Here is a 27,565-nt window from a genome sequence, read left to right as displayed (position 1 = left end):
TAAAAATAATGAATATGTTTCCAAATGTGATGATTGTTTATAAGATATTATTAATAATATTTGTGATAGTGGCATATGTCGAACGAAGTTTCCAAAATTAAAATTAACATAATCTTATTTACGTCCCACAATAATTCAAGATAGACTAAATGGATTAGCATTTTTTATGTATTGATAATAATATTTTATAAAACATTGAATATGATAATATTATTCACATTTTTACTTTTAAAAGCGTATCACGAAGACACTTTAAATAAGTTACCTCTGTGTGTTTTTTTATAGGTGTATATATTCTATAATGGATACTGTTTTTTTTTGAAAGAAGTAGTGCTCGGAAGATAAAATTGGGGCATAATTTATAGTTTCACCTAGAGCCTTTAGACAATAAGGATTGACCTTGCTAACCCGTGCAAAGGACCCAATACAAGTCTCCCGTGATTTATCTCCCTTTAAGATTGTATGAGATAGTTTTGGAGGGGTTCAGGGTGAGAATTATCACCTTTTTCTGTAACTATTAGATCTTCCCACCTGAGCTATGATGTAGCGACAAAATATTTATGCAATCTCCTAAGTACTTATAAATTTGATTTCTAGCTATGATAAATTGTAGGATATTTTAGTCAAGTTAGATGACAAACCTAAGATATTGGGTTACTGGATCGCCCATTATGCACACTTCTTGATTTATTTTTATAATCGATGGGAATTTTTTATGAAGTTGGATCGATCATCTCATCATGATTCCATAATTAATGGATCCAACAAGTTAAATATATGGTGCTAGTTAAAAAAAAAATGTTAGATCTTCCTTATGTTAGCCTATATTCAAAAGTAGATTTCTAAACTATTTATTTTATTTAAAATTTAAACCCTAATTCAATTTTAGTTCGTATTTATTAGGTATTAATCTGCATGGCAGTGTTCCATTTATACATAAATTTCTCTAGATTCTCGTCGTAAAACGATTACTCCAATTTGATAGAGTTCACGGAAGCCAGATTTAACTGGTCTAAGCCCGTTTATAAATGGGCCTTAACATTTTCAAAAAGGAAAACTGTGTTGTTGAGAGTGGGATTTGAACCCACGCCCTTTCGGACCAGAACCTTAATCTGGCGCCTTAGACCAACTCGGCCATCTCAACAATGTTATGGTAGGCCAGATTTAACTGATCTAAATCAGTTTATAAATGGGCCTTAAAAACATTTTCAAAAAGAAAAATTGTTGAGAGTGGGATTTGAACCCACGCCCTTTCGGACCAGAACCTTAATCTGGCGCCTTAGACCAACTCGGCCATCTCAACAATGTTATCTTGGGGCGGTTTTTGTTATTAATGAATATATTAGTTCTGCATGACTAGTGGGTGCAAAATGCCTTGTCGGGTGCTTGACCTCCTATACCTCCTATACATAGACCATGCGTTAGAACAAAATATCCACCATGATTTATTTATATGTATTTTATTGTGTAGCTGTAGGGGAGCGATATCAACTTTTTTTTCCCAATAACTGAAATTAATATTCGAGTTTGTTTGATTTTCACTAGATTGACTTAAAGTTCGGTTTAATTTAAAGTCCAACAGGGTGCTAAAAAATCCATTTTTTTTAGTTTAGTTATTGTACACCAAGCCAATTTGTTTTTCAAATTAGTATATGCTATAATTTACTTAATTTATTCTATTATATTTACATGTATATGCTATAATTTACTCTGTAAAATTTATAATTAGTGAATCTATCTAAACCAAACAAATGGTTCAATTGGTTTACTGGTTTTTTAAGATTGCTAAGATCTTAGAAAAATAATATGGAAAATGTTGATTTAATCTAATTTAATTTGAGTTGAATGCACACTCTTTTAATTTTAAAATGATAATGCTTGGTGTCTCAAATGATTGTTATTAACTTTTGAAGAATTAATTTCAACAAATTACATCAATTTATCTAATTAAATTAAAAAGCTTAATAATAAAATTAAGATTTAATTTATATAAGATTGGAGGTATAACAAAAATTAGTATTATTTTAATCCCCTGAGGCGAAGTCAAATTTCTTATAAATTTTGGAGGCAAAGTGAAAGTTGTCTTTCATTTTTTTTTGCCCTTTAGTTTTTTTTGGAGCCTGTGAACGGACACAAGCATGGCGTCGTCATCCGATTCGTCCCAGCCCAATAGAGGCGACGGCGACGGCGATGGCGATGGAAGCAGTCCCTTACACCCAGAGCTGCTCCAGTTCTGCAGTAGAGCTCAAACTCTGATTTCCGAGCTCTTCCTTCTCTCGGATCGAATACCCTCCGAGTTCCTCGATCGTCGCTTCGATCCCGTCCTTTTCGATCTCAGGTGCGCCGGTCGTGACCTAGTGTACCAGATTATTGTAGCTGAAATTTATTTTTGTAGTTGGTCAGGAAAATGTATGGCGTTGTTGGGTTGGTGTTGGATTTGAGTTCATAATTCTTCTTTGTTTGCGATCTATTTATACTGGATAAATCGTCCCATCTACCTTCGATTTCTTTATCGACTTCTTGTAGACGTATAATCATATTTAACTTATCTTCCGAATAAGCATTTGTTTTGATCATTTTGAGTCCTATTTCTTTTTGACTAAGCTTCACCATGCTCCAGTATGATTGATATATATGTCCAGCTGCTTCGTAGTTGTTATACTATCTGTTTTCAGGTACTTGGACTCTCCTGGTGCATTCGAGTCAAGGATTGAGGGAAATGCTGCACTAGAAGCACTCGAAGACCAAGTTCGTGAATCCTGTTCAGAATTCTTGAAAAGGTTCTTTCTTTTGGCAAATGGCGCGGTCCTGTATTATTTGGAGCTCCTTAGGTACCTGGATTCCATGCAGGTAAGGTCAATAGTGCTAATCCGATAATGCCAAAGCTCATGTACTTCTCTCTCTCGTCATTTTCTCCCCACTGTCTGTTACCCTAAGTCGACTGTAGTTTTTGACAATGTAAAATCTTCCTGTAAGACAATGTTTTATGTGTTATGGAGACATATTCTGACGTTTCAGTTTCACATTACTGATGACTTTGTTATTGCTGGCCCTTTTTTAGTTTTTAGTTGTTCTAAATTTATCCTGTTACAAATTATGATAAGCATGATTTTTTTAGAACTAGTGGCAGCAATACCCACCAGATTCAGTGTAAGTAGAAAAAGAGTGCTAAAATAAAAAGGGAAAAGGACATGTGGATTGCAGGTGGAAAGGAAATAGATGAGTAGTGCAAAAAGTCAACATGGGAAATAACAGTAAGAAGCAACCTAATTCATAGTACAGTTTTAATTGACGATGCTTTTGCATCCTTTAGCTGCTTACCTAATGATGCTTTTGCAACCCAATGATTGTGAACAACTAATTTGTTTAGAATAAACTTAGCGATTATGTCATTGTTTTCTAGGGTAGACAATTTAGTTTATCTGCTTGCCAAGCGATTCCAAACTGAATTGAACTTTTAAGCCTTTAGGTAGTCTTGAACCAAAACACATTATTCCAAATCAACTAATCAGTTTGGTTTAATTTAAACAGAAAAATAAAATAACTTCTTTTTAACTTCTAATACTTAATAATCCATCAAATAATAAATTCAAATTTATTAACTTGATAAGTATATCTATACACATGTATATGTATGTGCATATATAGATACATTAGAACATAGCCTTACTGGTTTGGTTTTATGGATTTACTATGCTCCAAATGCAAACCCAAACTGAACTGAAACTGAATTATTTTGCTAATATCCAACTGAAACAGAACTGATGCACATAAACTTTTTTCAGTTTGATTTTTGTTTGGTTTGAATTTTTTTTGGTTTTTGTTTGTGGATGGCCACCCCTATTGTTTGCTGAACTACACTTTGCAGAATAAGATTTCTGTAGAAGATCACAAACTCAACTGGACCATTTTATCGTAGCTCAGTTCTTATGACCACTCAGTGTATTTTCTGCATAAAATCCAAGATACACTGCCTTATCACTTTAGCTGCTATTTTGCTTCATGGTCTTTTTTCTAAATAGGTTTTGTTGAAGTAAACGGATAAGAACACAGTTTTTTTTTTTATAATTTTCTGAGTTTTACTTCTCTGTTCTTCCCCAAGGCTGCTAAGAATGGTGTTTTGCACAGGAAGGGTTATCTTTGCAGTGTACTCTAGATAGTGTGCTCGATGATGAATGTAGCAGACAGCTATTAACAGAATCCATACAACTCTTTGGATGCTTTCTACTATTGGTGGAACACCGAATTGGTGGTTTATTAAGGGAGAAACTTCTGGTCACTCATTTACGCTTCAGTCGCTGCTTCAATTCTCCTAACATAAAGCACATATGCTCATTTTGCCGTATGCATCGAGCTGCTTCTGACATGAAGTATGATGTTAATCCATTTTCTTTAAGGTCAACAACGATTTACATAGAGAATCCTGAAGATATTTTGGCAAGATTTCCTTTTCCTAAGTTAGTGGTTGATGCTATCATCTGTGCTCTACGGAATGCTGACCTATACGATCAAATACGCCACTATCCGGATCCACAACATCGTTCGATGGCACTGTCATTGCAGAGCAGATGCATGTATGTTCTACTGTTTTATTCACCTGAGTTTTTGCATGATGGTTTTATCATGCGAGAAATTGTTGATCGGTTTTTCAAAGACCATTGGGTGGTTCCTTTGTTTTTGCACCACGCGGTGGATCTGTTTGTTTCATGGGATGCCTTTAAAGAAGCAAAGTCATCATTATCCTCTTGTCATTCTCCCACATTAGTACGTGACTGCTGCCAAAATCACTGTAAGAAGGTTGGACTCTGTACTTTTATCTCTTAGAAGTTTGAGACCTAGTTGTTTGCTACATTTCTGATCAAGGAACATATATTTGTCTATCCTTCATTTTTAATGCCTGTATTTTTTTCCTTAGAGCAGCTATTATAGATGATCCAAATTTTGATGGTAGAGGTATTTGTTCATTAACGTATAGTAAAGTAGATTGGAGTCATTTTACCATCTCTGTACGATAAGTGAATTCGATATTACCACCTTAACCTGAATTGCTTGCTTGCATGTTGTTTATAGCTTCAATTGATGCTTTCTATCAGTTATCTGTTAGGTCAATGTTAATCTCCTTTTGTTTATGCAGCTTATCAGTGAAGATGTGCTTTTCTTCTTTTTAATTTGCTGGCCGGGTACTCTAAAACCCAAGTTAGCATAATTTGGTTGGTTCTTATCCTCGGCGGTAACATTATTGTGCTGTTTAAGCAATGGTTTCAGGATACCTGAGTAAAAGTGCATGTTTATATGTTTCTTACCAGAGTAAATGGGCCATTTAGTGGACGATGATGAATTATATAAATCTTTCTTTATTTCATATGAGGAAACACTAGTTTCTATTCTCTTTCAATCTGTACACTGGAGAATGCTTTTTGGTTGCCCTTGTGTATTACGAATTACTTTCTCTCCATCTATCTCAGATTTTAAACCTTCAGGAATCTCTGTATCTCTTACTGATAACTACCCTATTGGTTATTAGTTCTCTTTATTACCATATTAGGACAGAGGAATATGTCATATCTGCCCTTACGCCTGTAACTCACTGTAATTTAGTCATTAATCTCCCTTTTATTTCTTGTTTCATGTTGGTTGTATAAAAATACTTCTACTTATTTTGCAGGTTAGACACCTATCATCTGAGATAGAGTTGATTCTCTCTAATGGGGTTTTGACCAAAGATTACGTGTTGGATAGATTTCAGAACCTATTTTCACTGGTCAGAGACTGCAATGTTGCTTTGCGCTGGCTTTTGCTTCATAGAATTGTGAGCTCTGAGTTAAATTATACATTCACTTTTCCTTATTCTTAGCAGTTGACTTTGACTGCATCTACATTTTGATGATCTTGAAAGGAGAATTTTTTAATACTTATAAACACATGACAACTATTCAAATGATATTTGTTTCTAGCTTCTATTTCACTTGCCAATTTCCATAATCTTAATTGACTGATTTTTCTACAAATCTTCTTACCTATTCTGATATTTGTTTAACTTGTAGTGCATTGATAGGAAATTAAGGGAGATCGTTACTTCTGTAGGGATTGCAGAACAAGTTGATGAAGACTGCCTGTTAGCGTTTCTATTGAGGACCTCCCAAGTAACATTCTTTCACTAAGACATCTCATTAGTGAAATTCATTCTTATAAAGTACAGAAAGTTATTCATGTTTTTTTTAAAACAGCTTGAATTTCAGTTGAAACAACTATTTGTAGAGCTTTTGGAAAACAAGGAATCTTTTTGGCATGAAAAGAAACATTGTGTTTCTAGATGCATTGAAGAACTATCTGGCTACCTGTCCAGATCTTGGGTAAATACTTGTAGTTTGATGCAATTTAATAGTTTGCCGAGTTATCTTTTAATTCTTTGTTAACGATAGTTTTTGAAAGGATTTTGTATAAGTGAGATCTGGTGTGCAATTCTATTCAAGGAAAAACTAAAAAGAAAAGGATAATATTCCTGATAGTTACTCATCCTTTTTCTCAACATTCAGGCAGAGGAGAGATATAGGTGTTTCCTTAGCTACAAGCTTAACTTTGCCAATGATACTGCACACTATTTGTTTCAATCTATGCTGTGTGCTTCTCCATGATGCTTTTCATGAGATTATGAGAATTGCTGTTCAATATCTAGTAGCGTATGGTTTAGTAGTGTTTTGATAGTCATTTGTTTATAGTGTTTTGGCTTATTAAAATCCAATATAACCTAAAATGAATAAATATGATAAGTATGAAGATTTGTTCAAAGACGACCACCATAATTTATATTAGACAAGTTGAATTGAGCATAGTTGAATGCTTGAGGGGATAAAAAACTCTGGTTAACATAAGTAAATACAAGTGATTTAAGAGATCTGATCTCCCTGGGTGTTTTCTCGGACTTGATACTTCGTTAGACATGAGGAACTCCTAAAGACTGGTTTTTGTACTCTGATTCGTGCTATAGAATTTTACTTATAAAAAGAAAAGTGATTTAAGAGATCTAGATATTACTAATCATATAGCCTTAAGGACACAATCCATGTGGCTGCCCCAAATAGCAGGGACTGATGCAGCTAATTGATGTTGATTTCTGGTTGCCAGAATTTGTTATTTTTATTGCCAAATATCTAATGCTGTAGAGTTTTGTGTTGCCGTATGCATCACATCATTTTGAAACATCTGATTTATCAAATAAATATAATGGAGCTTTCATCTAGTTTACTTAACTACCTCTAAGCTTTGGCATCTTTCTAACCATAATCAATTTCTTATCTGTTTTAGGCTTCATCCTGCAAGATTAAGAATGAGAACTTGAAGGATTGGTTCGAAAAGCTGTCTGTGGAGGTTTGCGATTGCACTATCTCTATTATTTTCTTGTATATTTGTCGGAAACATCATGAAAGAAGAGCAAAAGTTTAACACAAGCTTTGCTATTGACTAGTTTGCTGTTTCTAATAAATCCAGAGAATTTTTTCCTTTGTGTATCAATATTGAAGTAGGATATATCTAAGTAGTACATTGCCTGACCTAACTGTTAGTCCTGAGAATAGTTGTCCTACTTCTTGAGGCAGGTGCTAGTTGACATCTATTCAGTGGTTATAGGTAGATTGTGAATCTATGGATAAATTAGTGGGAATGATCAATCTATGATTATGTTAATATGCATTTAAAATTTTAACATGCCACTAAACATGGAGTCACTGATACAGTCTGCATGCCATCTATTCATCCATCTATTCATCTCATGGTAATCTTATGTTTTCTTGATGATCTAATGTACATTTTCTTTCAACAGGTTTACTCATTGGACCATAAACAACCTGGAATTTCAGGCAGGATAGTTTATCGTATTATATCTGCATTAAAGGACATTTTGAAGTTGCACCAAGTGAGATCTTTGTCACCATTGATGGTGATATGTTTACTGATTAAGAATATACTTATTATACTGTTTTTGCAAAAAAAAAAAAGAAAAAAACTTAATACACTGTTTGTGCCAAGGGGACAATAGACAGGTTGGAACTTCAGGCAGGATAGGTTATTGTAAGTAATATACTTAATATACTGTGTACACCAATTGGTATAAGCATATAAATTGAGTAGTAGGACTTTATAGAGAGTATTCTGTACTTTGCCATTTAATATAATTAATGTTTCTTTTATGATGCTTAAAGGAGTTGAATAGTCTTGTATCTTGCAATAATTAGCTGTAAAATTAACATAAATATATGTACTATTAATTTTTCAGTTGTTCTTTTGAGTATTGGTTTTTAGCAGAATTAAGTTGGTCTTGCAATTATTGAGTTTTTTTTTTCTTTTCTTTGTTCTACATTTCAGATTGAAGAAAACCTACAAGTAAAGAAATCTTTATTGGAGATGGAAAAACATCTGCAAGATATGATCAAAGCTAACAGTTTAAGCAATGATTCTCTCTTGACATTTTCTGTGGTACTGCAACATTCTTTCGGCTTACCATTCATCATTCTAAAATCACAAAATATTTTGTATGTTGTTGTAGATGTTTTTTTCTTTTGGTTACTAACAAGAAAAACAATCACCGGAGTTAGAACTACAATAATAACATTAAGGAGTGTTAGGACACTTATGAGTTAGAGGGGGTGAATACCTCACTTTGCTCTTTGAACTTGATTGGTAGCGGAAACTTAAAGCGAAGATTCAACAATGCTAACATTTGGATTTACTTGGTATCTACCACCTTGAGATGACTAATCCAAGGCCCACTCCTTCTCGGAAGCTTTTTGGAGATGGAGAAGCCTTGTACAAACTCGAGCACGAGAATACAACAGGAAGAGCAAAAGCAAATACAAAGGAAATTGAAAAAGATTTACAATAATGAAATCTTGCTTAGCTTGCTATCTTGGAAATGCTTCTTGATTGGTTGGAAATGCAGCATCAACAGTTTGCTTCAAACTTCTCAAGAATTGGCAACTCCTTCTCTTCGCGACACTCCCTTTTTTAGGGTTTCTTTCATATTGAAAAATGCCTCTTAATTGATTAGTCTTGCCCCTAATCGATTACCGCGTTAGATCGACTATTCAAAAAAAACAACTCTTTTTCGTTCGTCTAATCGAATGATGAGCCGAAGGGGAGCCTTGGCGCAACGGTAAAGTTGTTGCTCTGTGACCAAAAGGTCATGGGTTCGAATCCTGTTTCCAGGGTAAGGCTGCATACAATAGATCCTTCCTCGGGACCCCGCATAGCGGGAGCTTCGTGCACCGGGCTGCCTTTTTTTTAATCGAATGATGAGCCATACCAATCGACTACCAACTTCTAATTAATTAACCAATCGATTCTGAAGCTTTCTGTTGTTAGTGATCCGACCCTCACTTGTGCTCTCACGAAAACACTCCAATCGACCCAATCGATTGACCAATCGATTCCAACCCTCATTGTGCTCTCGCAAAAAAGTACCAATCGATTAGCCTAATCAATTTCGACCATCACTGAGCTCTTGCGAAAAAGCTCCCAATTGATTAACCTAATCGATTGGCCTTGGGCTAATCGATTGAGCTAATCGATTGCCCAATCCTTAACTTTGAACCCAAGATTAGGGTTCCCAACCTTAAAGTCATCCGTGACTTGTTGGGACTTCCCGTTGCCTACATCGGGCTAACCTTGACTTGTGGACTTTCAATCATTAAGTGTCTGGTCACCCTTTGACCCACTTAGACTTTTCCTTGCTAATTTCCCGTTGGATTTTCAATCATCAAGTGTTCCGTCAACCTTTGACCCACTTGGACTTTACCCTTGCCAACCTTCCCGTTGGACTTTCTCTTGCCTAACCTTGAGTTATGTCTAGTCACTCGATAGACTTCTCACCTGCCTAACTTCTCGTCAGAACTTCCCGTTGCCTAACTTCTAGTTAAGACTTCCTGACGTCTAACCTCTGATTAGGGATTTCCCAGATAAGTATCCGATCCTCCCTTGACCTACTTGACTGTTCTCTTACACATTGTCAAACATCGAAATTCAAGCTCGGACTAAGTCAACCTTGACTCGAGAACAATTGCACTAATAATCTCCCCTTTTTGATGTTTAACAATAAGATTAAGTTAGGCTAATCCATATTAGCCCAACTTCCTTCTTTATCCTATGTCAAAGCATAAATGAGAGTTTCCTAACTTAAATCCTACATTTTTCCCCTTTGACACATCAAAATCTTCTCCAAGATTCATTCCTCTTATTATAATGAAGGTTCCCAACCTTCAATTGTTTTCAATACTTAACCTTAGCATACATCCATCTACAAATCTCCTTTCATTTCCAAATCATGCCTTTAAGGGTTACCTCCCCTTAAAGTATGCTTCAACTTCTATCATTGCATCAACAATGATTTTGGAGTTCCTAAACCTTTAGAAAATCCCAAAATTGAAGTTATGAGGTTAAAAATTCAACCTTTAATCTAAACCTCCTCTTTGACTCTAAATTTGTCCCCTTTAACCATTCTTTTCTTATTTTCATCAAGAAAATTACCCTTAAACTGTCCACACATTTTATAGGGTTAGGGATAAATAAATTAGCTAAACATGGCTTAATCGACCATCGAAATCAGCAACTCCCAATCAATTGATATCAGTTACCAATGGATTCTGGTTTGTGCTAATCGATTGGCAGCTCTGTCAATCGATTATAGCACATACCAATCAATTGACAATGGTGCCCTGATTTCTGATTGAAATTCAGAAATACATAAATAATTCTATGATATTTGAAAAATCACAAAATTTCACGTAGACATTACTTATGCCATATATTATCAGGGAAAAATAGTTTTTTATGAAAGTATACCCTTTTTTTAAAGAATGATTCAAAATTGGAAACTATTAAAAACTTCAATGTTTCACTCGAACTTTGTATCTAACTAATCAATAGTGATTCCTATCAACAAATAAACTTCTCCAAGATTTTCCAAAATGATTTTCAAAAATAATTTTCAACCACGATCTTTGGGCTAAATACACATGACTTGCACATTTACTTCACAAATCTATGTGTTTTGATGAAACTAAAACACTAAATCAACATAGGTTTGTTCATTCTCTTAACATCTCTCTTGTATCTAATGTTTCAATGCACATACAAGTCATCTAGTCTTGTGAGATGTAAACATTGGTTTTCCCTAAACTAATGGATCATACATCGCTAACTAGACATTTTAACTTTGACCATTCTATCTAAAATGTCAATTAATGCAATTGTCCTTAATTACTAAGAATTAAAAACAATGCATGACAATGACTATAGCATACATCATAATGCATACTTTTAAAAGAAAGATCATCATAAATAATGATATATGTATGACATGACATGTAGTATTTTTCATAATAATATGAATATAATATATGATGTTGTGACATGTGATAGGGCACACAATCATGGTATTTATGGCTCATAAGAAAACTACTTAGATTTTCTATCTAAGTATTATCAATTGATTGTTAAGCCAAAATAGGCATAAGCTGCCCTGTCTCCCTAGAAAATACTACAAATCCCAACTTGACATTCCTTTGAATTTTATCATATTTGTGCCAATTTGATTATGCTCAAAACTTCAAGTTTCTTATTGGCACATTTCAAACTCCTTAAGAGTAAAGATTAACTTCTCATTTTCAAGATGTCATAATGCCCTAAAATGCCCTAAAATGCTAACTTCATCGTGGTTGTGTTAACTACCCTTCAAATTAGAGTTGACACACTCTAAACCTATTTAGTGTGAAACAATCACACTCTTAGAAATCCAATACCTATTGGTGCTTCTTTGGTGTACTAGATACCAGATAACTTCCATACCTTCCTAATGACTTTCTAGGCTTCTTAGAAGCCTTAGTCATACTAGTCTCCTCAAGGTCAACTCTAGGGATAACTTCCCTTATAACCTTGCCTTGACTCCTAGACCTAGGGTTAGTTTCATAGCTATATAGAACTCTATGGTATGAGGACACATTGTCTTTGGACTTAGGTTTGTATCCCAAACCTTTCTTGTCCATAAATGACTCTTGTCTTCCTAACCTTAAGTTTTGCTTCTCAGACCCTTTGACATTATTTATCATTTTCTTTAGGATCTTCTTCATTTTTTCAAGTCTTGACCTCAAGATATGATTTTCAAACCTTAAGTCCTCAAACTTTGATTTTTCATTTTTCTTTTGGACATATTTTTTTCTTGGCATGAGTCTAACTTCTTTATGGTTTTTGCCTATATTGTTTTCTAGTATGATACGATTTATAATTCTCCTTAGAAATATTATGCTTCCTATTTTCATGATAAAATGCACTAAAATCATAAAATTTAAGTCTAGCATGCTTATTATTTTGAAATAGAGAAACCATTAACTAGTGGTATCTTAGATTTGTTCTTAGAAGCCCCCTTTGGCTTTAAGCTTCCTCCCTTGTTTCTTCTTTGATGTCTCGTTGGACGTTGATTTTAATAATCCCCCTTTTGATTGCACAAGAAACACACTATATGCTCCTTGCCCCTTCGTATCAAGGTTCTAGCATCCCTTGATTTTTCCTAGACTTGGGGTGCCACTTGAACCTTCTTCTCGGTCAATTTTGGACACTTGTTTTTATAGTGCCCTTTCTCCTTACACTCGAAACAAATGATGTGATCTTTATTCTTAGCAATTGAAATTATTATATCTTTGTTTGTAAGGGCGGCACATGATCCTTCATTGGTTCTGGACGTTGAGGGTTCTTCTTGTTCTAGTGTCAATGATCTCTCCCCCTCAATCCTTGAGGTTGTTGCTTCTTCAATATCCTCGGATGTTGAACGCCTCTCAACCTCCGAATCCTCGTGTTCTTAAATCAAAAAGTTCCCCTCGTTGAATTTTTTTTTTTTCACTTTATGTTGAGGATGAATCTTCATGAAGCTTGGTTAATTTTCTCTGTAACTCACTTGCATCCTCATAGCTACCTATTTTGCACAAAATATTGTTAGGTAATAAATTAACTAAAATTTTGGTTACCTAATCATTTACCTCGGATCTCTTCACTTGCACCTCAGTCCATTTGCTCTTCTTAAGGAGTTTCCCTTTGCTATCCACGGGGGCTTCAAATATCTCCATTAAAACACATCATTCCTCTATGTTCATCATGAAGAAGTTCTCAATCCTAACTTTCCATTGGTCGAATCATCCCAATTCGAAAGGTGGAGGTGCCCAAATGTCATATCCGAACCCATTTCGAGAATCCATTTTCGAACTTGAGCTCCTTTGATGTTAAGTCTTTGACTTGTTGAAATTTAGGGCTCTTCTTCTTTTTCCTCTAGCTCTTTGCTCCTTCCAACGATTAGTCCAGTGAAGAGCGACTTTGCTCTAATACCACTTTTTAGGACACTTATGAGCAGTATTGTAAATGGCGACAGGCGGTGATGGGGCAGTCAGTGACCGCCTACCGCCTCGGCCGCCTAAGCGGTTTAAATTTTTTACTTTTTTTTATAAATAATCATTATTCTTTATAATGTTTACTTCTAATCAAATATATTAATTAAAACTTAAATATTTAAAAATAAAAAAAATACAATTATATATATATATATATATATATATATATATATAATTAAGATGATAATTTTATTAGGTTTTAATTAAGTCTATTTAAATTATTCCAATCATAATTATGATTAAAATTGAAGGGGAGCCTTGACGCAACGGTAAAATGGTTGCTTTGTGACCACAAAGTCACGGGTTCGAATCCTGGAAACAGCCTCTTGCAAAAAGTAGGGTAAGGCTACGTACAATGGATCCTTCCCCGGGATCCCGCATAGGGAGAGCTTCGTGCACCGGACTGCCTTTTTTTTTTTATAGTTATGATTAAAATTGTTAAAATAAAATAATTTAATTAAACCCTAACTTACAACTTACTCGCGTACTCTATTTCAGTCGGGCGACGAGTTTGACACATCGTCGGGACCGCGCGATGAGTTTAGACGCATCATTGGCCTGAGCAACGTGTCGAGACCTATTGTTGGGCCCGAGTGATGCTTCCAGGATTGTCGCCAAGCTCGGACGACGCGTCCGGGCTTGCATGACGTGTTCGGACGCGTCGTAGGGCCAGACGCCATGTCCAGGCTTGCGCGACGCATCCAAACTCATCGTCGGGCCCAAGCCATGTATTCGGACGTGTCGTGATGGCGAAATGGCAGCAGCAGCGACTCCAGGCGTGGTTGTGGCAGAAGAAGGTGAGTTACCGCCTAATGCACCGCCTCAGCTTGAGGTGGTGCGGTTGATGCCCGTTTCCAGCCTAAGCGGTGCCTAAGCGGCCGCCTCGACCGCTATTTAGAACACTGCTTATGAGCTAGAAAGGGGGGGGGGGGGTTAATAGCTCACTTCGCTCTTTGAACTTGATCGACTGCGGAAACTTAAAGCAAAGATTCACCAATGCTAACACTTGGATTTACTTGGTATCCACCTCGTGAGGTGACTAATCCAAGGGTCTACTCACACACAACATCCACTATGAACACCTCCTCGGAAACTTTTCTGAGGCGGAGAAGCCTCATACAAATTCGAACACGAGAATACAACAAGAAGAGCAAAAGCAAATACAAAGGAAATCAAAATCGGCTTTACAATAATGAAATCAAGCTTAGCTTGCTATTTTGTTGCTTGGAAATGCCACTTGATTGGTTGGAAATACAGTAACACTTTGCTTCAAACTTCTCAAGAACCGAGAGCTCGTTTTCTTCGCGACATCCCCTTTTATAGGGTTTCTTTCAGTTGGAAAACGCTGCCGTACCCCTAATTGATTGCCACGTCAGATCGATCGTTCAAAAAATGTTTTTTTTTTCCCCCGTCTAATTGATTTATGAGCCATACTAATCGATTACTAGCTTCTAATCGATTCTGAAACTTTTCGTTGTTTATGAAAACACTCTAATCGATTGCCTCAATCGATTGACGATTGACCAATCGATTGGCCATTGACCAATCGATTTCAACCAAAACACTCTAATCGATAAGCCCAATCGATTGGCTAAAAAATTGATTCCGACCCTCACTGTGCTCTTGTGAAAAAGCTATCAATTGATTAGCCTAATCGATTGGACTAAGCCCAATCGATTTCGTCCTGCTCTTGCGAAAAGACTCCCAATTGATTAGCCTAATCGATTAGCCTTGGGCTAATAATTGAGCTAATCAATTGCCAACCCTAAACTCTAAACTCTGAACCCGAGTTTAGGGTTCCTTTGTCCAACCCCAAAGTCATCCGTGATTATTTCGGACTTCCCGTTGCCTAGTATCCAATCAACCTTGACCTGTCAGGCCTTTTTCACCAAGTGTCCCTTGACCCACATAAGACTTTTTCTTGTCAATTTTCTGTTAGACTTTCGATCACCCTTTGATCCACTTGAACTTTTTCTTGCTAACTTTCTGTTGGACTTCTAATCACCAAGTGTCTTGTCACCCTTTGACCACTTCGACTTTCCTTGCCAGCTTCCCGTTGAACTTCTGATCACGGTCAACCTTTGATCCACTTAGACTTTTCCTTGATTAACTTCCAGTTAGGACTAGCCATTCAGCAGACTTCTCCCTTGCCTAACCTCCGATTAGGACTTCCCGTTGTCTAACCTTCAGTTAAGACTTTCTGTTACCTAACCTCGGGCTTTTTCAATCAAGTATCTGGTCCTCCCATGATAAGCTCGGACCAACCCGAGTTTAGTCAAATTGGTCAGCTTTGACTCGAGGACGATTGCACCAACAAAGAGGACTTCTGGTTAGCTGCTTAGTCTCTAACTGACCGCGCAAAGTAAGAAAAATGAGAAATAAGATGAAGTTGCACATTCTATGGCACAATGGAAGTCCACTTGGAATCTCACCTTCTAATTGCCACCTGAAATGGACATTGTTGTTGCGGTAACCTAAACTCTTGGAGATGCATATAAGGTGGTATGAAAATATACTTAGACAATCAATAAATGTTCCATATAGGCGATGTGAAACAAATACGCACATTAAATGAGGAATAGGAAGACCAAAGAAGACTTGGTTAGTAAGGATAAAACAAAATAAACTTTATTTAAATATAGATGATGATAGAATCCAATAGCGTAGAAGAATCCATATAGCCGGTCTCATCTAGTGGACATTTGTATTTCTTCAAATCAATTTATGGGCGCTCAACCAATTTAGGGAATATTTTTCATGTTTTAGAAGAAGTTCATAAATGTAATAAGGACTATAGCTAAGAAAAGATTGAATACATTTAAATTCATCTCGACATGCCAAAACATCGAGTGTCAACACCACATGGTGCTGAGCTTGTATTATTTGAGTCAGAGATTAAAACTCTAGCATGGAATGATAGTTTAAAACTTGACCCAAGTATGTACCCTAACATGCCTGAGTTCGCTTCTTTCTTTTCTTCTTAATCATCTTCCTCCATCATCAATTTGCCACCCATAGTATTTGTTGGCACTTTGGCATGGTACTGAAATTGTTACATTCCAGTTACACACCGAAACTCTAGGATGACCTGAGATCTTAAACCCATAGTATTCGTTGGCACTTCGGCATGGTATTGAAATTGTTACATTCCAGTTACACACCGAAACTCTAGGATGACCTGAGATTTTAAACCTTGATATCAACTAATCAAATTTCTTTCCATAATCAAACAAAATGCATGTGACAATTGTACTTTGATATCGTTTGTAAGTATCTCTCTATACAACATCAGGTGGCTTTACACTCCAAGGTGCTACTTCCATCCTTCATCCATACTGTCACTTCTCTTATCATTCTCCTTGTTCCCACCATTGACTAACCATCAACAAAAAAAAAAAAATCTCATTTTTATCATCACGATGTCTATTTTTATTGAAATGTTTTCCTTTGCAAAATCTTTCCATGAAACAAAGAGCCCTAACTAAGTGTATATCACTTGTGTGTGAAATTATCTTTGCACCTAACAAGTACAGTATCACATCATATAACTAAAAGCCAATTGTCCCATGCATGGATGGGATCTTTGGTACATAGTACTATTTTTTTTTCTTGGGACCAGGGTGTAGTTTGGCTCGGAATTTTTGGTGGAAAATCAATTTTGATGGGCCCCAAATATCTAGTAAAACTTTTGGAGAAGGCACTGGGAGAGTAGATATAGATATTTTTGTAGCGAGACTAACTATTTTTCGAGTTGGGGTTGAACTGCAACTGTAATACTATCTTATAAAGTATGGGGTGTCTTTTGTGAAAAATCTGTCATGATTTGATATCGACATTTAAATGTGACTTTGCAGCACCTTTCAAGCATCCTGGTTAACCAAAGTGGACATTCACATGGTTTTCAACATTTCCAATTTTGAGCTGTTATTTAACAATTAACAACTGTGTATTCCACTATGAAAATGATTCAGTGACCTGCTGCATTCAACTTTGCATTTGCAGATTACTTCATATTATATTTAATCTTAACCTTCAATTTGCTGTTTTTTATTATCCTTTTGCATGGACATTTTTATGTTGCAGATTACAGATGCCACATATGCATGGGGGTATGTTTCAAGGTTAGGTGGACTTCTTGGCAGGATGATTGAGGGAGATCCTTCAGTTATGCGAATTTTGCACATGTTCTTCCTTAAATTTAAGAAATGGATGGATGTGCCACTTTCACGCATTGCCCAGAGTCAAAGGTTTCCATGCATCTTTCAGTTCCTCAAACTATTGTGGTTCTCTTTCTCATTCAACTTGAATGGTTTTTTGTTTGGACCTGTTCCACTATGGCACGTGTTCATATTTCTTGATATGTCATGTGGGTAGGTTGCCTTTGTCATGACCTTTCCATATCCCCTTGAGTTGGGTGCCTCATGCCTAGGTGCCTATTTTCAATTTGAAATGCAACTCTTATTGAAGTGAAACACTGCTAATCTTTTTTTAAAGTTGCATTGTTTCCCTAGAAAGTTCCACCCATTGGTATTTTCTAACATTTGTTTGTTCTTATTCTTGCATGAGTGTATTATAGATCTAACTATATGCACATTTTAGAAGGTGCAATTTAGAACATAAGTCAAATCAGTTCTGGTAGTTAAAGAAGCGCTTCGTAGTATTGTTTTCATTTTCTTTCATGTGCAACTTGCTAGTGAAGAGTGAGCACACAAACTCCTTTAAACTTAAATAGTAATTGATGACTCCTTTTGTAGCAAAATACTTCAGGAAATGTTCCAAAGCTTATATCTGTTGTTTGCACATAACAAGAAGGTATGATTATTCCCTCCATAGTTTTATTGTAGTTGAAGTTGTGGACTCAGTTCATGCTCTATGCAGACTGATGTGCTGCCTGGAGTTTCTGAGTTTGACTTGACCTGGACCCATGCGAACCCAACCTGTGCTAACTATGCTGGTCTTATGTCATGCCAACTCAGGTCTAACATTGACATGTGATCAACCAATCCTGGTCCTAGTAGGTAGACCTGACCTAAGTTATTGACCCCAATTTTTAGAACCTTGTGCATCTGTGCGTTGGTCTTTATATGGGGCATGACTTGATATTTATGTGGTCTAGTAAATATGAGTTCTGATATGTACATATTGTGGAAAGAATATTGTAGACAATCTGATGTGCATTTTGTGGTGACATATAGGAATTTTCTTTGAAGGGGAGCCTTGGCGCAACAGTAAAGTTGTTGCCATGTGACTAAAAGGTCACGGGTTCGAATCCTGTAAACAACCTCTTGCAACAAAGTAGGGTAAGGCTGTGTACAATGGATCCTTCCCTAGACCCCGCATGGCGGGAGCTTCGTGCACCGGGCTGTCCTTTTATATAAGAATTTTCTTTGTGCAGCCATGAAGTAGGTGAACTTGTTGAACCACATAAAATTTGTCTTCTGTTCAATTTCTTTTTCTTCATTTTTTAAAAATCGTATTTAGGTTCCTTGATTTTGCTCTTGCTCTTGTTTTTATGTTCCTCGAGTTTCTCTTACTCTTCTCTGTGTTCTTTGTCTTTCTTGCTTTCGTTACATGGTGGTGGTTGTATTTTAACATCCAAGAACAAGAACATGGAACTTTTATCACACTTAGTATCCAAGTAGTACCATGATCCTATCAATTGTCTTGTAATTATTTCATTTCACCCCTTAAATTATACTTGGTCTTGATGTTTATATGATTTATTGTAATTACTATTACATTTTATAGTTATAATTCTTTCCAAGTCATTTGTTTGTACTGGCTACTACATTTGTCATAATAACTTGTTATCTCTGAACTCTCAGTGCAGATCTCCAGTGCACCTCAAATTATTATTTCTCACAATTTGCAGCTCAGATATGTTCGACATTAGATATTGTACCTGTTAGTTCTTTTGATAGTATTCTTCTTAATTTTCAGCATTTAGCAAGTAGTGTAGACAATATCATATACTTATGTGTAGGGTTTACTGCTTGGATTATTTAAGGAAGATGGAATACATGATCGGTCTTTTTATTTAGCAAACCGAGTGGACAAAGAGAAGCTTCAAGAATTTATGCAGGTATTCTTACTATGATATTAGACTATGCTATTTTCTTTTTGGCTCGTTGTGCCAGGCAACATGGACAAAATTTATTATTCTAGTAATTGTAAATTACTGATAGGCATAAAGAATCTCACCTATGTCGCTTGTGCCAAATGTGTTGATGAGGATTATGCAGTGCCGACACCTAATACATTTTAGTAATGTTTGTTATCTTTATGTTTTTTTTTTTTCAAAATTTTAATTCAATCTATTATGTAAATACAAGTAAAAAAGTTAGGTCAAAGAAGATTATGAGTAGAACTTGTATGTATGCTTTTGCAAGCAAGAGGACTTGGATTAGCTTCATCTCTATGACAACTCATAACCTGACCTAAGTTATTGACCCCAATTTTTAGAACCTTGTGCATCTGTGCGTTGGTCTTTATATGGGGCATGACTTGATATTTATGTGGTCTAGTAAATATGAGTTCTGATATGTACATATTGCGGAAAGAATATTGTAGACAATCTGATGTGCATTTTGTGGTGACATATAGGAATTTTCTTTGAAGGGAGCCTTGGCGCAACAGTAAAGTTGTTGCCATGTGACCAAAAGGTCATGGGTTCGAATCCTGGAAACAGCCTCTTGCAACAAAGTAGGGTAAGACTGCGTACAATGGATCTTTCCCTAGGACCCCGCATGGCGGGAGCTTCGTGCACCGGGCTATCCTTTTATATAGGAATTTTCTTTGTGCAACCATGAAGTAGGTGAACTTGTTGAACCACATAAAATTTGTCTTCTGTTCAATTTCTTTTTCTTCATTTTTTAAAAATCTTATTTAGGTTCCTTGATTTTGCTCTTGCTCTTGTTTTTATGTTCCCCGAGTTTCTCTTACTCTTCTCTGTGTTCTTTGTCTTTCTTGCTTTCGTTACATGGTGGTGGTTCTATTTTAACATCCAAGAACAAGAACATGGAACTTTTATCACACTTAGTATCCAAGTAGTACCATGATCCTATCAATTGTCTTGTAATTATTTCATTTCACCCCTTAAATTATACTTGGTCTTGATGTTTATATGATTTATTGTAATTACTATTACATTTTATAGTTATAATTCTTTCCAAGTCATTTGTTTGTACTGGCTACTACATAGTGTCATAATAACTTGTTATCTCTGAACTCTCAGTGCAGATCTCCAGTGCACCTCAAATTATTATTTCTCACAATTTGCAGCTCAGATATGTTCGACATTAGATATTGTACCTGTTAGTTCTTTTGATAGTATTCTTCTTAATTTTCAGCATTTAGCAAGTAGTGTAGACAATATCATATACTTATGTGTAGGGTTTACTGCTTGGATTATTTAAGGAAGATGGAATACATGATCGGTCTTTTTATTTAGCAAACCGAGTGGACAAAGAGAAGCTTCAAGAATTTATGCAGGTATTCTTACTATGATATTAGACTATGTTATTTTCTTTTTGGCTCGTTGTGCCAGGCAACATGGACAAAATTTATTATTCTAGTAATTGTAAATTACTGATAGGCATAAAGAATCTCACCTATGTCGCTTGTGCCAAATGTGTTGATGAGGATTATGCAGTGCCGACACCTAATACATTTTAGTAATGTTTGTTATCTTTATGTTTTTTTTTCAAAATTTTAATTCAATCTATTATGTAAATACAAGTAAAAAAGTTAGGTCAAAGAAGATTATGAGTAGAACTTGTATGTATGCTTTTGCAAGCAAGAGGACTTGAATTAGCTTCATCTCTATGACAACTCATAACAATTCTGCATAACTTGCAAACATGTTATACTAGTTAAGAAGCTTCTTCAAGCTTCAATATAGCTCTGCAAGTATCACAATTACTTGTGAAACAGCTTCACCATAACCTCGCTACCTGTGATATAGCTTTGCAAGAGTTTCTTTAGCTCACATACAACCATGACGATCATGAGCTTAGTGAGTGTTTTCTTTGGCTTGTGAACAACTCCAGAAAGGCCGAAGTCTTGAATAGCTTTCACCAATTGTGGAAGAAGTCATCGAATAGCCTCATTTTCTTTTTCTTTTTCTTCTTTGTATTCTTCCTCTACCATTAATTAGCCACTGGCACAATGTTAAGACATTTTGGCATATGATATTAAAAGCATAATTTGAAATCTCATACTATGCTAAGTCACACGGTTAAAACATATCGCTCCCATAAATTCACTTGAGGCGCCTTGGCATACTAAAACAAAGGTCAAGATGATAATGTGTTTATTTTTTGTAACTTGTGTCATTATAAGATAATGTCAAAAGTGTGCCATTTCAGATGTAACACAAAGTCCAAACCTAACTATTTAGTAATCTTATATTTTCCTTTTTTTTTTTATCTCCATCTTCCTTCCATCTTGAATTTGTCACCAACATTGTACATCGGAACATTGGCATGATACTGAAATAACATCATTCCTTAGGCACAACTTGAGATTTTGAACCATGATTAAAATTGTACTATAATTGTGGAGGCGCACAAGCACAATCCACTTTGGAATACTAGCAATCATCGCTATTACTTGATGTTGGGCTTCGCTAGGGCAGATGACGGCCATTGTGGAGGCCAACTCATTTATCATTGTAGGAAAAGTAGCGTCGAGTAGAGTTGGAGGGAATTCACAAGGCAATGACGCTGTGAAGGAGGGACACTCGGCCCAATAGTGGCTAGCGGAAGAGGAACTCATACAAGGAGGGCTTTTGTTCCTTAAGGAGGAGGGTGGTGCCATAGTCAATAAAGGTGGCTTCTCTTTCTTTTGGAGTAGGAGGGGTAGAGAGCACGAGGAGTAGTCGGGGAAAAAGGTGGGTATAAGGTGCCTTGCTTTGTGCTAGGGGTGCTAGTGCATGTGGAGAAGGAAGAGATGCCACCCACACAAGGAATCGTGATTGAGGAATTTTCACAAGGGAGTTATGGGATTGGTATCACTCACGAACAAACGAATAAAGGAACTTCAGTACTAATTGATGCAACATCAAAATTGCGACAAAATTAATAAAGCAAACAAAAATAAGCATTAACCTCTTTGATAGATGTTAAATTTTTATTAATTGAAAATTGTCCATGGAATCCTAACCTCTCCTTTATGGATTAGCAATAAGACTAATTTTTGCAAAATAATGATTCAATTTTCCCAATATACTTTTTTTTTTAAAAAAATAGACAATTTTTAAAAAATCTCCAACAAGTCTTTCAGAAATATAATAAAATATAAATTTTAAAAGACTAAACAACTTTGACATTGTCCTAATAAGTTTAGATAGGAATCCTCACTGCACTAACGACACTATTTGCATCAAGGATGTATGCGGAGTCACAATAATGTTTGTGGTAGACATGAATAGTTCTACCAAACTTGAGAAAATATAGAATGAAGGAAGTGAGAAACAAAAAAATGGGTCAATTTCTGTCACATACATTTTGTGACAGAATTTGTAACTTTTATTTGTAGACTAATCTCAGTAATTGTCATCAGATATTTACTCTGAACATTTTTGTTCTATACATATAGTTAACATTTATGTATTATGAATTGATCTTTATGTCCATTTGTGTAAGTTTGATATGTAGAAGATTTGCTAGTAATTATATTTCCAAATGATACTATTATCTTGAAGAAATGCAAATATTACAATAACCAAAGATGATCAGTTGCAACATATAATAATTTGTTTATTGTTTCTTATCTGATAAAATTTATTTGCTATTTTGTTATTGGCATCACAGATGGATCTTCTGCTAAAGTCAGGAAGGGCTGCCAACAAGATATGTGTCATCTCACAGGTCAGTTGTGCAATTTTCTCAAATATATTTGTAAAACTTGTGTTGACTTGAGTTGAAGATGTGAGAGTTAGAGGGAAACTAAGAAATAACATAATTAAAAAATAATTTAATATATCTGAACATTACCAGTTAATCTTTCATATAGCATAGTAAAAGGACTAGATCCATTTAGTTGAGTCTGAGTAGTTGGGAGTGGGACTAACATAATTTGTTTTTGATATGGGTATATTTTTTGATAAACAAAAAGCAAATTGCTTATTGAGGGCTCATGGAGAGTTAGATTGAATTTTTTTAAATATAGATGAACTAGACATGTTTTTCAGTGAAGCTGCAGTTTTAAACTAATGCATGCTAAAAATACGGACCACATTTCATGGTTAATTATCGCAACACGATTTCATGGTTATTTACTCTGAACTTGAAGCATCTTGTTTGGCATCAATCCTTCTCAATCCATCCATTTCTAGGTAAACAATGTTTAATTTTGGGTTTCCAATGGAAGATACATCTGATCTCCTAGTTCTGTGAAATTCTGACTACCCTTGTGGTGTATGACATGTGATACTGATGGGGTTATGCTGTTCTACATTACCTATAAAGAAGTAGAATATTTTGGTCTTACTAATTACTAAAATCAAGTCATCATTGTCATGATCGTTCTTCTTATAAGACACTCAACATATTCAACATGGAAATGGCTAAAATCAACTACAAGTTTGGACAATGTGGAGTTGTGGGAAATAAACTATTTTGGAATGATTGTGCTGAAAAATTATCTCCATTATCTGCTTATATCTTTTAGGCCTTGACAACAACATTTAGTGAAAATAATGTCAACAACATGAGTATGGATCTTAATATAGTGAGATGAGAATCATCTAGTGACCAAATAGTTGGTGCTCCCATCTTCTGTTGTAGAAAAAGGATGTGACCCATTTACACTGTGCTCATATTACGATTACTGCATGAGCCATGAGGTACCATATAATCAATCTAATTACTTAATTCCACATGCACATACTATGCTAATTTTGGTGCAATTAGTACATGGTAGCATAGAGCTAGATGAGAATTTCATTGCTTTTAATTTGGCTAGTTATGCTACTGAAAGTGCTTAGTCTGAGAAGACAAAGACAGTTTAGTTTCATCCCAATATATGACTTAGGTATCACATGGTCTTATCTTGCTATCAGGGGCACAGGATTAGAGGTGGGATCAGAGGTACAAAATGGATGAAAAGAAGTAATGGGAGGATTTGTAAAGGCCTCCAAATTGTTTATAAATTGACTATTGCACTAAACTTTTGTTGGATGATTTAAGGAATACATGATCTCTTCCTGTTTGTTTTTACTGGTTATCAACCACCACCTGTATCCCTTTCAATACATACATATATATCTGTAAAGTAATTTTTGGCCTGGGTTGGTTCAAAAAATACTTTCAGCTTTGTGAGTGTTTATATTGTGGCAATTCTAGTATCAACTAGATGGCTCTTCCATTTGGTTCAAGAAAAGTTGGAGGAACAAGACAATTTTCTGTTATTTGACAAAGTTGAGGTCACATCCATATTTAGAGTCTTTTGTGAAGAAAATTAAATGACAAATATCACTTTCTCAAGAAAATTAGATCATCCTACTTCCAATTCAAACCACCACTACAACTTTTAAGGAGCTAGAAACCAAGGAGTCTATATCTGTTTTTCAAAAAGTCTGAATGGGCTTCAGTTTTTCGAGTCAAAATTTCTCAATTTCCAATAGAGACAAGATTTTATTATTTTTTGTTAATAAATATTAACAAATCAAACTATAGCATAAGCATAACTGCAGAAATTGCCACTGCTTTTGATGAGATTGATTTTTGGAAACTCTTGTTGGGGTATTGATTGGATGATTCTTCAAAATATTTATGTTAACAATTATTTTCAAGCATATTCAGAATATGGCAAGAGATGTTCTTTTATTGCTTCATAGCTTAGACTGGAATTCTATGGAAATTGATAATGTATTGCCTTATAGTATGATGTGGTTTAAGAAATTTTGCTACAAAGTTAATCTAATATCGTTGCAGGGAATAATGGTTATCTCGAGGAATTTCCTTGGCCTTATCAACATGGTACATTCTAATCACACTGCTCTTAGATTAATCAAATCTTTGTAGCGTTATAAGTTAAAATGTAGCATTGAGCACTTTCAAGTTGGTGTAACTTTGGAAACTATTACATGAGATATTTTAATGGTATCTTAACTAGTAAAGTGGTGTCTATAGTTTTACTAGTGAAAAGTGTGCCTTAACTAGACCTCAAAACTGGCATTTTTACCTCTAGAATTCCATTTTCAAGCTTATATTAGGAGAAATAATGGATGCATGGAAACATGGGCCCTCTGTGAGAATTTGTGAAATCAGGTTGCTCTCATGTAATATGAGGTTTTTCTGGCTAACTCATCCAACTATGTTAATACTGACATTGCATGTTTCTCTCATGCTTCCTTTTTCTTTGAGAATTTACAGATATTGTCAGGCAATTTGTATATTTGACTATTTGTCTTTTAGGACCTCAAAGACTGGTTAGTGGAGCAGATAATAAAAGGACTGAAGATGCAAATTCAAAATAAACTGAATTCTTTTTTCCTCTCATCTAGTGGTATGGAGCTCTTTCCGCTTAGAAATACAATTGTAAATACTTTGGGATTGCTAATTGGCTCTCAAAACCTTCAGGGTATAACAAAAGCTGTCTCTGTTTCCCTTGGCACATAAATTCTCTGCAAGCTGTAGATGTTTATGTTCTCCTGGACCTTTACGTGCAAATTCAGTTCTTCTATTTTTCCTAAGATTGAGTTGAAACCAATTATCTTCTTTTTCATAAATTATCCTTTGATTTAATTGTGCACATATGGAAACCCACTTTTGTTCTTGGAGGAACAAACAAATCTTACCTGGATTGTTGAGTTGTTAAACAGTTTCATGCTTCTTCAAAATTGAACTTCAAAAGATTTCTCTTTCCCAAGAATTAGCATATGTTATAACTAGGTCCTGGACACCCTTATCATTCTCAATGCACCTTAGTGAACATATGTCTGTGACTTTTAGATAACTGTTAATTCCAATCCTAAGTCCAGATGAAAACATTGAGAGTGCTGGTAGCCCCAAAGAAGTAGTGCTAAAATTGCATAATTTACTTTTTGTCCATGATTTCAAGTGCTGATTATTATCTGTCTACATGACCAAGGCGTATGGTTTCGGTTGACGACTGATATTGTGTCAGCTTGGGTAAATGTCATTGTGTTGCTTGCTCTAACATGCTTGTCTCGGCCTGGTATTGTGTGATTCTGACCAAGATAGGAAGATTTTCTCCCATGTTTTATACTTCAATTTCGTTTGTTGGCACTAGTCAAAAGAGGGAGGAGAAGATAAGTACCTATTAGTTGTACTCACCTAAATATCTTCTCTTCCCATGATTCATCTCTCAATTCTATCATCTGGTCACATGGAGAGGATGAAACACCAAAAAAAGAGGCAAGGATAGAGGAGATGCACTAGTGGAGTATCAACAATAGCAAAGAGGGGCGATGCCGAAGGCAAAGAAATCATGATATATCCATAACTTATGCTTGTTTCAATTTCATTAATGTCAATCCAAGTCTAATTTATAGTGGCTAACTGTAGCGATTAACAAAGATATACTTATGGTTGTGTGTCCTTTGAGTACTATATTAGAAATTAATTTTAGTAGGATACACCAAAACCAATTCTTCCATTAAAGTCAATTTATAATTTCTACATGCTTATAATTGGAGCAAGCTAAGTGAATGGAGGTTATAGAACTAAAATTCATTGAGTTAATCTATGAATGATTTAAAGGGTGTTGAGTGTTAGAATAGTACATGACCAAAATTCCTTCGTTTCAGTTGGAGATTGAAACTTTGTTGTTAGTGACATAGCCTTCTTGCACAGTGGATATGATTTATGTATTCACCTTTTGATAGCTCTCTATTTATTCCTTGAAATCCCCACATCTTGTGTCCTTTTAGATTCTCATACTATCTCATTTTCTCAACATCTCAAATGCAGTGATTAAAGTTTCAACAAAGAGGATTACTAGAAACTTACTCAAGATTTCATTTCAATTTTAGTGAAACTAAGAGAGTGATGGTTTCAGAGTTATTTACCCACTTTAAAGCTCTCCCAATTTCTCTCGGTCAATGGGAAAGAACTCTAGGTGCTTCCTTGTGGTACTTTAATGCTCCTCTATCTGCTCACGGCTCCCTTTTG

The 27,565-nt window shown here is 35.5% G+C and overlaps 1 protein-coding gene and 2 non-coding genes across 12 annotated transcripts in view; 1 reads left to right on the top strand and 2 right to left on the bottom strand.

Annotated features, from left to right (window-relative positions):
* Nucleotides 1-1,063: 1,063 nt before the first annotated feature.
* Nucleotides 1,064-1,144, bottom strand: TRNAL-AAG. The gene has a single exon. It is a non-coding gene; the product is annotated as a tRNA-Leu (tRNA).
* A 78-nt stretch (nucleotides 1,145-1,222) lies between these two features.
* Nucleotides 1,223-1,303, bottom strand: TRNAL-AAG. Its single transcript has one exon. It is a non-coding gene; the product is annotated as a tRNA-Leu (tRNA).
* Nucleotides 1,304-2,112: 809 nt separating this feature from the next.
* Nucleotides 2,113-27,565, top strand: part of LOC121971669 (WASH complex subunit 5-like) — a 69,342-nt gene continuing 43,889 nt past the window's right edge. For 8 of the 10 annotated variants that reach the window (XR_006109191.1, XR_006109190.1, XM_042523041.1 and 5 more), the window contains exons 1-15: nucleotides 2,113-2,338; nucleotides 2,676-2,850; nucleotides 4,129-4,797; nucleotides 5,666-5,809; nucleotides 6,045-6,143; nucleotides 6,228-6,353; nucleotides 7,306-7,368; nucleotides 7,820-7,936; nucleotides 8,362-8,472; nucleotides 17,511-17,674; nucleotides 19,253-19,331; nucleotides 19,411-19,509; nucleotides 23,240-23,296; nucleotides 25,364-25,408; nucleotides 25,847-25,937. Coding sequence is in view for 8 of the 10 variants with exons in the window: in XM_042523041.1 (XP_042378975.1) it covers nucleotides 2,139-2,338; nucleotides 2,676-2,850; nucleotides 4,129-4,797; nucleotides 5,666-5,809; nucleotides 6,045-6,143; nucleotides 6,228-6,353; nucleotides 7,306-7,368; nucleotides 7,820-7,936; nucleotides 8,362-8,472; nucleotides 17,511-17,674; nucleotides 19,253-19,331; nucleotides 19,411-19,509; nucleotides 23,240-23,296; nucleotides 25,364-25,408; nucleotides 25,847-25,937 (2,239 nt within the window). In the remaining 2 variants the exon portion in view is untranslated. The remainder of the gene's footprint in view (nucleotides 2,339-2,675; nucleotides 2,851-4,128; nucleotides 4,798-5,665; nucleotides 5,810-6,044; nucleotides 6,144-6,227; nucleotides 6,354-7,305; nucleotides 7,369-7,819; nucleotides 7,937-8,361; nucleotides 8,473-17,510; nucleotides 17,675-19,252; nucleotides 19,332-19,410; nucleotides 19,510-23,239; nucleotides 23,297-25,363; nucleotides 25,409-25,846; nucleotides 25,938-27,565) is intronic. The other 2 variants (XM_042523046.1, XM_042523043.1) reach the window with 2 other exon arrangements.

The sequence above is a fragment of the Zingiber officinale genome, chromosome 4A (assembly GCF_018446385.1).
Source record: "Zingiber officinale cultivar Zhangliang chromosome 4A, Zo_v1.1, whole genome shotgun sequence".
Lineage (NCBI taxonomy): Eukaryota > Viridiplantae > Streptophyta > Magnoliopsida > Zingiberales > Zingiberaceae > Zingiber > Zingiber officinale.
Note: the sequence above shows the minus strand (reverse complement) of the source record. Positions and strands in the feature narration are given on the sequence as shown.